We start from the raw sequence: 12,622 nt of genomic DNA on the forward strand, positions 1-12,622 counted from the left end.
AGGCCTGACATGAATATATTGTACCATTAACATGTTTCTCATGTGTTTCTTAGGGTTATAGAGCATGTCATTCAATAAGCCCTCCTATGAAACTTCGTTTGACCTTATCTTTACATTCAAATAATATACAAACAGGTTATCTTTCATATTGATTTGCTTCATTATACAAACCTCATTTTACATATTTGACAATGAAAAGACATGTTAATTTTCTGATGTACTAAACAACTACATTGTAAATACCATTTTTTTCAAGGCAATGACGAACTACTTTTGTTTGCTATATGCTTTACCAACTCAAAGACTGTTGTTACACAAAATGTTTTGGCCTCATATAATTACATCTTGTTTGATGTTAATTTGTTGTATTTCTATTAAAACTTTCACGGTTGCTTTATAATATTGACTAGCCACCAGTTTGCATCATCTATAAATGGTAATACTGTGAACCACTGAATTATGCATGCATCTTTACTGCAAATCAAACCCAAACTAGAACAAAAAAACTGCAAAAGGAATTCAATGACTATGCTAGGAAGAATTACTTTCCATGTCTCCTCTAAGAATGAATTGCATACAGGTAAATTAATTATTCAGACATCATGACTGGTATTCAGCCATGTAATTTTTTAAAATTGTCTTCATATTAACACTTCTTATCCTAAAATACACAACAAAATTTCTGTTTTTCTCTGCTATGTTGTGGATTTGTCCATGGGAAGTTTCAGTAGACAATATTGCTCAGAATCTGAATACGTACCAAAAGCTGCCACCTTTATGATTATGGCTTGAATGTTAGATGATATCATTTCTTTAAGCAATATTTCCTGGTTCCGACGCCAAAGGTAAGCTAAAGGCTGAAGATTAAGCCTTCTGCAACTTAAAAACAAACAAAAAATTGGATGAAGCCAAGCATTATGCTTTTACACAGCATGATTCATGTAAAATTAAAGAAAATTAATTTCTCTCTTTCCCTAATTTTAAATAATTTTCTTCTATGATTTCAATTACTTTACTATTCCTAAATTTCAGTATATACATTAAGTCTAATATTAAAAAATGAAATAAAATTGTTCTGACTATAATTCACCTGTGCAAGTAAGATGTAAACAGATTTGCACGGGAACAAAAGTAAAACCATGAGAAAATGCATTCCTAAACCTTTAGGGACGCAAACCAATTAATACCTTAGGAAGTGATCACTTTTTATGAACACAGCTAAGGCAAGAGTTACTGCTCTGCGATAAATGTGGCACATGTCACTAGTACAATATGCTGAATTTGTTACACTCAACAAACCTGTGATTTGGATCAACACCCAAGGAAAAGAATAATTCAGGAAAATATATACAGCTTGTGATACAAAGTAACAACTTGTTAGTGTAAATTTAATTATTTGTTTTGATATATATCATATTTAGACAGCATTTGATACACAGTATCTGATTGTTTAGCAAATTAGAGAATCACTAATTTGCACTATTGATAGGTAACCCTTCTGCAAATTGTCAAGTACCATCAGTTGGTGATAAAATGTGTAATGTCTAGTTCCTGAAAAACTTAAACACATTTAACTATGGGACTAGCTCAGAGCATGCAAAAATTACATTTATTTGTCAATTATTATTGTTTATCTAATATATGAGCTTTCTCCCATACGTTAGAGAGACCCACTAGTATTAATGTCAAGACTTTATAGTTAAAGGGATGTTTAATGTTGACATGTAAATCCACAGTTAGCACCCATATAATCTGATTGGTTTTGTTATTACTTTCATGTAATTTCACAACTTCGTGCTCTGTTAAAATAACAGAAATATTTAGCAACTCTGAATGTGATGTAGTTTATTTAGGTGCCTAACTTTAGCTAACAAATTAGCTCAATCCAAGTAACTGGGATGATTTATGTGAAACAACTTTATTGCAAGGGTTAAATCTGCAGGTCAATGTAAAAATTTTTTTACCACTGAGCAACCTTGGGATTAATCAGGTCTGTTTGAAATATTGTGATGTTCTGTCAGTCTTTTGGCTACGGTAAAAAATCTGAAAGCCACAATCAACAAAAGCCATCTTTTCTAAAATATCTAGTAATATGATCAGGCAGTCATTAAAATGTTTTAAGTGTAAGGGAAAAGCAAAAGAAAGGAGCTATTTCTGACTGCAATTTACCTACGTAAAGCGTAAAGAAAACACCCACGCTATGTAACTTGCTGATGTGAGTAGAGTTTGCACAGCATTAAACTTCACCATTCTTACAGTTCATAACGGATTCCAGATATTTGCTTTTATCATCAACAAATAACCAATGAACTCATGAAATTATAATTATTTTTTTTAACACAAGGTTGTTTTGTATTTCATCAGACATATATAGTGATTTCTTTTTTTTCCAGACCCAAATCAAATCTTGGCCTATATAACACACACAATTCCCATTACTTAATTCTTTTTTTAATTAAGACTCTTAGAAGTATCACTATCTAGACTCAATGAGTGTGCACAGTAAAAATGACAAATGAAAGCTCCTGACTGATAACAGATTTTAGATCTTAAGGAAGTAAGGGAAGATATGCACGTAAGGATTCTCTTGCATTTAATTCATGATAACAAGTCGCAGAATGTTCCTCTATATTAAAACTCTGTTGAAAAATAGAGGTACTTGACCACAACACTGTCGTCACTGGAACTGAGTGAATTTTCTGTTGAAATCAAAGATCTGAACCTACTCAACTATTTTCATATCAAAACTCTCGCTATTTTCAACAGATCCATGAGGGACCTGAAGAGCAATCCAAAAATCCAGTATATTCTCTACTGGATTTTTACTAATGAACACACGGTTCCAGGGGAAGGGGAAAAAAAAAAAGAAAAAAAAAAAAAGAAAAAAAGATACTTACATTAACAAATTGAATGAATTGGCTATCACAGAACATAAGAAATAAAGCAACTGTCTCTGCTCCAGAATTTTAGTTAGAAAACAAACAAGTAAAGCACTTTCCAGAATATGTATATTAATAAAGATCAATATTTTCTTACACATCTTCAACTCGAACTCTCTGGTAGTCAGAAAGAATGGCTCCCACAGATACACCCTCCACTCCTTCTTTGTCCTGAAAAAAGACATGGAATATTAATGATAGCAGTATATGCTGGCCTAAGCAATAGAGATTCAGTAACCCTACTAGCAGATTCAACCAAGAATAAATCTTTTTCCCTGTGTCCAGTAAATGGAACTGTATGGGCTGGAATGCAGGTCTTGCATAGAAGAGAGCAGCACAGCTGACCTACTATGTGGTTTACTCTAACACGGTAATCTATTCGACTCAAGTACCATTCTACAGAAGAAATAACCAGGATAACTGAAAAGTACCAGATTTAACAGCTTATCCTAAAGTTTTCCTGACATCCTGAAAATTACTTCCAGATCTTCGCTGTAACTGAGGTGTTAGCTATCCCACCTACAAATAAATATCAGCAACATACAATCATGATGATTAATTAAACTGTTAGCATTTGTCACAATATGCAGCACAAGACGATGTGGGATTACTCTTGTTATCCTAACACCAGAACAAGAAAACTCGCAGGCAACTTACTCAGTCACCTTTTAAAAATTCTGCTATAAAAAAAAAAAAAGATTTTCCAAGACATATTTTCTCTGTTTCATTCAATTACCTAAGCCAATAGTACTTTATTTTTTCTTGTAAACACACTGAGAATGTAACATATGAAAATGCACCTATGTCGTGGTTTAACTCAGCCAGCAGCTAAGCACCACACAGCTGCTTGCTCACCCTCCCGGTGGGATCGGGGAGAGAATCAGAACGGCAAAAGTAAGAAAACTCGTGGGCTGAGATACGAACAGTTTAATAATTAAAATAAAATAATAACAACAACAACAACAACAACAGCAACAACAACGTAGTGAAAAGGAAAACAACAAAGAAAGGAACAAAACCCAGGAAAAACAAGTGCTGCAACCGCTCACCACCCACTGACTGATGCCAAGCCAGTCCCCAGGCAGCGACTGATGCCCCCTGGTCAGCTCTCCCCAGCTTATATACTGAGCACGATGTCATACGGTATGGAAGAGTCCTTTGGCCAGTCTGGGTCAGCCCCCCTGGCTGTGCCCCCTCCCAGCTTCTTGTGCACCTGGCAGAGCATGGGAAGCTGAAAAGTCCTTGACTTGGTGTAAGCACTACTTAGCAACAACTAAAACATCAGTGTGTTATCAACATGATTCTCATACTAAATCCAAAACAGCACTATACCAGCTACTGGGAAGAAAATTAACTCTATCCCAGCTGAAACCAGGACAACACACTCACAATATTTCATAAGCTCTTGCATTTTTAAGTTGCTTGAGTCCCAATCAACATGCTGAATTTACTTTCTTTTCCTGAAATTTGCTCCAGCTAGACTTTAGTTAAAGTTGTTTTCCTCTCTTAACCAAGGTTGATCATAACTACACAGCATGACTTACCTTCTGGACCTGCTCAGTTAGACAGCAATCCTGTGAAGTTAGCAGCAAGATTTTACCACAAAAATTTCAACTATATACCTAGATACAAATTTCAAAGTCAAATCAGTCTTTGCCTGTCATGGTACTGAATTTAAAATTCATTTTCAGTTTCTTATCAATAAAACGATGCAGAAGGCGCTTTATTCATAATTATATTGTAGGCAAAATTTCCTGGTTTACGTCTGTCTGGGATAGTCTTTCCTCAATCTATTATCTTATTCTTCTTTACATTAATTCTTACCTCATATTTGCCCAACCAAATTCCTAAGTTATTCATACACATCTATACTTCTGATTTAAGAGTCATTGTATTCATCAAAATTCCTAGCTATAGTAATCTGAAAATTATATCACTGTTCAATTTATGTACTTCTACATGTCATTAATGGGTATATCATTTAATACGGAACTCAGTGCCGAATCATACAGGATTCAGGTTGATGCTTCTCACATATCCAGAAGTAACAGTACTGACAAAAATTAATTTTAGCTTATCCGTCACTTGTTCATTAACCAGTGCTGGTATTATCATTATTATTCCTATTATCCAGCCAATATTACTTCTGCTTCTCTTTGAATTTTCTGTGCAATAACATTTCAAGGCTCTTTTCAGAATAAAGACAAATCACGGACATTTCAATTTACTCAACTCACCCATCTAGAATTACATTTCTTAAAAAGTTAACACAGTTATGTAAGTAGAGTTTTCTTCAAATAAATTTGATAAAATGATTCATGAAGCCTTCTTGGATCTTCAAATACATCTAAAATGTTTTCCCCATACTCCTTTGTTTCATCCAATTTTGATATGCATTTTACCTGTACTGCTACAATTGCACTGAAGCTGCATTCTTCAAAGTTCTTTTTAGAAAGATTATAAAGTTAAGTCATATAAGTCTTGGAAAACATCACAGCTAAGTATTGTTTGTTTGTATTTTTCTGTGAAAAGAATAACACTAACAATTCCTTCAAAATGTGCTCTGTCACAATGTTCAGACATCATTCAACACGTCCAGAAGCATTACCTGTATTTCTGCTTATGTGAACAATTGATCACAGGCAACGTATCCTCAAAGGTAATAATCTTGAAGTGGACCATGCACAGGATCTGACACCACGAACCATTATTATTAAACAATTAATACATTAAATATGAACTGTCCCTGTTTCCAAGTCACCACACATCTTTCTGTGTGAAGGAATGAAATAGCCTGCATCCCTTTCTCCTCAACACACTATAATATATTTGTAATGGAATCACAGAATCAGAGTGGCTAAGGCTTCTCACTTTCACAAACAAACTTGGGACTCCTGCTGTGAAGTATATCCAGACTATCAGCGACTAGGACAATATATGGTAATAAAACTGAACACAGAATATACATTCTTGCAAAGCATAGTCCTTAACTGTTAACATCCAGAAAATAGTTTTGAATTTTCTTACAACCCTCGCTTAATTGTGATGTAAAGATAAGCACTCTTTTCTGATCCATGCAAATGTCAACTCTCAGACTGCCATCACAGCTGCAATTAGTACTACCATCTACTGGAAGAATAACAGGAGTCAAAGGAATCAAATCACATCAGTTAACTTTTATATTACAGTACTTTTCTGAGAGTGGGTCCATCCACAAGATCAGCCATAAAAATGCATTAATGATTCTCATAGTGAGGTATTTCAGAAAGAACTGGTAGAAAATAATCTATCGGACGTACTATTCATGCAAAAATGTAAAGAGGATATGTTTAAGTAATTTTTCTAAAGTCCTTCTAAGAATGAGATGTACAATATCTTTGATTTTTCAATAAAAAATGATTCTGTTAATAATAAATAACTTAAAAATCCTACATTTTTAATTTTTTTTTTTAAAAAAGGGACTCTTCCCTGCCACAAATTCAAAGACTGAGACATAGCTGAACTTTTGGAAACACAATGTAGCAATGCAAATAATGCCTGCAGTGGCCCTGAATTTCCTGTCTTAGAGCTCTGAATTTTACCCTTTGGCAAAAGGTAGTCACTACCATGGAACTAAACTCTGAGATCTTGTAGTCTCACAGACAATAAACAGAGACGACCACACTCTGAAATTACTTCTGTACAAGGACTTGGGATCAAAAGTATCAACTTAAAAATACTGTTATAACACACATGTTTTTAAGCTTTTATTGAGTATTAGCAGCAGCAATAATTTCTAAAAGTGGAAGAGCTTGGAGCTCACCGATTAAGCACAGATTCCCAACATTGTCACTACTTAACAGTATTGTTTTATTTTTATGCACCTGCCTATTGTGTATAGTATCATTATGCTGTGAAGGAAAACAAAAAATTTTAAGTTATTCTGAATTTTTATTCTTATTATAATTTTGAACAGTTAAGTTTACAAACTTTTCCAGCATAAAATTGTATTGCCACCAATTTTTATATGCAATAGGAGATTTTTTTTTTTTTTTTTTTTTTTTTTGCTAACAGGTTCACCTAAAATATTCAGGGCTTTTCCTGACTATTTCTGTCAAAAAGAAGTGTTCAGCCATAGTGGCTGGATAGAGAATGATATTTAGGAAATGATATTCAGGATATGTTTTCCAAACACTTGAGGAAAGTTCTCATCCAATGTTCTATCACAGAGTCTTTTCTATTTATTTCCTGATAAAAAAAAAAACCAAAAAGAGTGCTCAGATATTCTGGAAAACCAGACACTACAGACCATTTAATAACAACTTTCATTGTTCAGTACGAAGTTATCAGAGGCAAACTATCCCATCAGCTAAGTTCAGTAAATAATGTTTTTGAAATATTTGATACAAACAAACACAAGGCTGTACAACTGTTGTCTCACAACTAGATTAATCCCCATGGCTACATAAATAGACATATCATACACAATTTTCCATATTGTTTTATCATAGAAACATAGAATGGTTTGAGTTGGAAAGGAACTTGAAGATCACCTAGTCCCACCCCCCCCATCATGGGCAGGGATACTTTCCACTGGATCAGGTTGCTCAAAGCCTCATCCAACCTGACCTTGAACACTTCCAGGGATGGGGCATTCACAACTTCTCTGGGCAGCCTGTTTTATAACACATGCACTTCTCTCTCCTCACCAAAACAAATAATATATTTACTGTTATCATCATAATATTTATTATAGTGCATTGCAAATCTGTTGTTACCATGACAGTTTCCATTATATATACTGTTCTTTCTCTAAGAATGGGAAATAAATAGTTGTGTCAGAGATATGAGACGACAGTAACTGTATCATAAACTTCAAAAAAAGATGTGATGCTCATAATAAACAAATATGCAGTGAAATGAATACCTGTAGCACTTCCTTTCGTGATTTCCCAAATACACAGATTCACAGAATCTCCTGTTCATCCATGAAGATGGCAACTGACTTGGCCATTACATTTTTTAACAAGCTAACACAGCAATAAACATGGTATTTTTTTTAATTCATTCTGTTTTTTCAAGTTCTCACAAAATGTATACAACTGCAAAGATGCTCAGTAAGAAAACTCCCTCAAATTAAAAAGAAAAGTACCTGGAAGTAGAGACTTAAGTGTGCTGTTCCTATACAAACACAATACTACTTCTATACTAAAACGAACTACTTCCCAGACCTATTTGTTTGGGATTTTAAAAATTCTAGTCCTGAATCCTAGGAACTTTCAGAATGATCCTATGGTAAAGGAATTAAAGAAGCCATTGTAATCTTTAAGGTCACAGAACTTCTATTAAACTACTGTTGGAATAATGGCTCAAACTTGAAATTTAAATATCAAGCAGATACTAACAGGTTTTGTTTTGAGGTTTGCGGTCTTTTTTTTCAATTATACATACCTGTAACACATTTAGAGGGTGAATGTGCATCTGTATGAATGCATATATATACACGCACACATAAACACATAAATATATATGTGTGTGTATATATATGTACATATGTATACAATATATCTTGAAGGTAGTAACAAAAGAACAGAAGACTCATTGGCTGCTTGCTTACAAGCTACATTAAATCTGATTTAAATAATCATATACAAGATGTTCTGCACTTATTCTACTTTATTTCCTTTGATAATACCTAAGTTTTAATCATCTTTTGAGGTGGCAGTACATTGTGTCATTTTTCACTTGTGGTTAGCATTCATGTTTAAAGACTTTTGACAGGGAGCTATTCACCACCATCACTTTTCATTTAGTTCTTCTGATGGTAAAGAGCAAATATAAACTTCCATCACTGTCCAGACAGCAGCTTCCACAAGGAGAAATATCAATATACTTAATAAATGCTTTGAAATGGGAGTACTAGTTAATATACTTACATACCATGAAATGGAATAAATTCAATCCCCCTATTCTCTACGGTTCAACAAATCAAGGTTGGACTGGCACAAATTCAAGAAATAAGAAGATTTGAAGGGAAGAAGGATGGAGTATGAGGTGGAACAGAAAAAAACTATGGTCTAACAACCTTCATGAATTCCTCATCTGGGCAAAGTTTACATAAAGCCTTGCTGCACAGTGTATTCAGCTCAGCACTTGAAGCATGCAAAGAGTACTAACTGAAAACTAGTTCTTCACTGGATTCACTGTTCGGTATTGAGAGAGTTATTGGACATTTCGCAAACAGACAGGATTTTGTTTCATTCAGAGCTGATCGTGGTTAGCAGAGAGTCAATCCCAGAATCAACGGTGCCAGGTCTCAGATACTACACTTCACCTTTTAATGTGGAATCTGATCATGTTTGGTACCATAAAAAGCATGTTCACAAAACTGCAGTCCCAGCATGGGTAGAGCAGGCTGACATCTGCAGGCTAAATATCAGGGATCTGCACTGAACTCAAAAGCCAAGGAAGCAAATTTGGGAAAATTCTGGAGGAAAGATGTTAGGTGCTGTATCATCTAAAAAGTAACAGGGAACAGAAAAATGTTCAAGGACAGTTAATATGGAAGGGTTTTTTTTCTCTTTTTTTTTTTTTTTTTTTTTGTTTTTTTTTGTTATTATTAAAGAAAACGTCGTGTGCTGTTAATTTAAGAGATTTTTTAAGCCAGGTAAAACTAATATGTTGCTGGTGCAATAGCTTAGTCTAAAGTAAAAATAAATTGCTTCTCTGAACTATTTGGACAATACAGAAAACACTTATACTCAGTACAGTATACTCTGTCACAAAGTATTACATCACGAAGTATGTAATGTATACATAAAAACAGATGCTAAACAGATGTATACAGATGCTAACAACTTTTTATTTTCCATATGACTTTTTAAAACTTATTTTTCCCCTTCAAAACTACCAAAATTGCTCATTTTAAAAGGCAGGTATAAAAATCAACTTTTAAAAAGCATCTAAATAACACATTTTTTTTTAGCAGCAGTATACAGCATTTCTATGTACATAAGATAATTATTAGTTATGTTTTAACTGTAAGTGAAATTGTCATTATTACATGTCTTGTTATAACCATTAATGTATTGCTGTTCATAACATTCACGAAGAATAATCTTCATAAATAATTGTGTTAGAACAGCAAATCGATCTTTGCAACTGTAACTGTACTAAAATGTACAATTTATGTTTAAAGCTTCATAGTTTTAAAGTTATATATATTTTTAAACAGCTTAATGAATAACACAATTCAAAATTGCTGCTCTCCATATATCATAAATTACTTTTAGCTGTATTTTCTATCAGAAAATAGTATAAAAAAATTAAACAGTTTTGTGAAAGCTCCAAAACACAGTGCCATGAGTATGCTTACTGTTATGCTGTTGTTAAGGTGGCTCTGCAATACCCATGTACAATACTGACATACTGGTTCACAGCTGAAGTAAAATATAAACAGAAACATAAGAGTAATTTATGCTAGTACACTGTGATTTCAATTTTGCTTTTTTTTTATTTCAGTGACTGAAATTCCATTAAGGATAGTGATGGTAATTTGAGGAATGTCTACATATGCATTGTAGCGTACAATACTGGTAGAAGTATTCTACTAGTAAGTAGAATATGCATTGCAGCAGTATTAGTACAGAGCTTTTCTTTAATTTCATATTTTAATGTCTTTACCTGACCCTCTCAGAGTTCAGCAAAAAGAAAATTAGTGCTAATATTTTAAATTTAATTAGTATATTACATGCACTGTAATTATTAGTGGGAAATGTTACATTAATGAATGTAAAAGTTAGCTGTAAATTACCTCGGAGTTATTATCAATTTCCCAAGTTACTGCTCCTTAAGATAACTCTCTCCCTATGGTCCTTCCGGTAATTTTTCTTTGCCTGATAAACATGATGATTAAACAGCACACAGTGCAAACCTTTGATACTTTTTAAATTAAATCCATGCCCAGCCTAAGGGCTGTGTCTGATTTCAACTAAATGTGTCAGTTAATCAGATAAAAATTATCAGCAACTCAAAGAAACAGCAGCCTTAGGCTTCATCAGTGCCAGAGAAAGCTGAACAAAATAAGACATACAGACAATATCACATTATGACTAAAGGTTACTGCTAAGCATATCACTGCACAGAACTATTTACCACCTTAATAATATCTATCTTAAATGAAATATTGCATACAACAGCCAAAATAATATCAAAGGAAGAAAAAGGAAGTGCTAGACCTGCGCCTATATATGCCTGTTCATGTGTACTGCAAGAAAACTGGAACACTACCATTCAGAAAAATGCAGAATATCCCTAAAAATGTACTGTTTAGAACAGATCTATGTAAAGAAACTGAAGTATAAATAGCTGAAGAATGGTTAAACTAGCTTTAATTTTTAACATTTGCTTCACAGCTTTGCCACAATAGAGTTCATTTTACAACCAAGATATAAAATAGATTATCTCTAAATGAAATTGTCTTTCCAATTGATATCCTCCTAGAAGCTTGCATAAGTAACAGAAAACTGTTACACATGCTTCAATTGAAGTTTAAGGTCATTTGCATCTAAATAATGATTATCAGTTATTTGCAAAACTTCAAATTAAAACACAACATATTTGCAGGTGTGTGATTGACAACATATACATTAGTAACGGGACTTTCAGGCTTCTGCAATTATTTGAGTAGAAAATTCTTAAATATGAGTTTTGCCTTATAATTTGTGAAGCATTCTAAGATCACTGATTATACTGATTTCAAACAGAGTAGGTGATTTTTCTAAGCTTTGATATGTCTGTCAGAGGCAGCTGCAAGTAATCAAAGACAGTATGGAAATATGCCTGAGACATAGGGATATGATAACTCGCCTTCAAATTGAAAAACTGCTGTTTGGTAAGGTTCTGCAGACTAGCTATGAATCACATAGTGTTGCAGATCACTACACATCATCTGGGACTTTCCTGTCTTCCACTTAGAGACCTCAAAGCACATTTATCTCATGCCTTCATTCCTCAGGTAGAAGTAGTTCCAAAAACAGGGGTGGAAATTAATTTAATATGGATTCATATGAAATCCCTGTGTGAACACTTTCATTAAGAACTTCAGTAGTCTTCAGTGTGTTTAGCTTAACTCACTTCAAAAGTAAATTACTTTTGAATAATAGTATCTATACAAGTTGATAATACTACAAACTAATCCACTTTAAAAGCTAATTAGATTCATTTTTATGAATGTCCTGCACAGGGCGCAGACAGACACACCACCACCTTTAAGCGTAACGGATGGCCTAACTTCAAGAGTTTTACAAATACAGTTATTGAAATATTGCATGCACACACACACACACACACACACACACAAAATCTATTAATTCAGTGTAGGAGAGCATTCACCAGCTCTCAGTCACAGCTTTCAGTATCTAATCACAATCTCATAATAACCACATTTAATTAGTGTATGGCCCTCTTGCTACCTGGAAGCACCAAAGATTCAAGGAGATGGGGCAGGTGTATGTTTGTATGCACAGGAGCACATGCACACACCACTGCAAATGAAAAAGGAGAGCGAGCGAGAGACACAAATACCATTCTCAAAGTCTAATATCAAACAGAAGTATATTGAAATACTGCAGTTCAAAAGGCTAGAATTAAATTCTAAATAGTAGAAACAGAAAACCAGGGAAATCTTCCACTATGGTCATACA

General features: G+C 33.8%; 1 protein-coding gene across 2 annotated transcripts in view; it reads right to left on the reverse strand.

The window, feature by feature from the left end:
* Positions 1–12,622, reverse strand: part of DPH6 (diphthamine biosynthesis 6) — a 213,984-nt gene that overhangs the window by 160,641 nt on the left and 40,721 nt on the right. For both annotated transcript variants that reach the window (XM_082318710.1, XM_082318709.1), the window contains exons 4-5: positions 3,037–3,110; positions 761–879 (exon numbers count right to left, since the gene is read on the reverse strand). In XM_082318710.1, the coding sequence (XP_082174836.1) occupies positions 761–879; positions 3,037–3,110 (193 nt within the window). The remainder of the gene's footprint in view (positions 1–760; positions 880–3,036; positions 3,111–12,622) is intronic.

This window comes from Platalea leucorodia, assembly GCF_965183815.1.
Source record: "Platalea leucorodia genome assembly, chromosome: 7".
NCBI lineage: Eukaryota > Metazoa > Chordata > Aves > Pelecaniformes > Threskiornithidae > Platalea > Platalea leucorodia.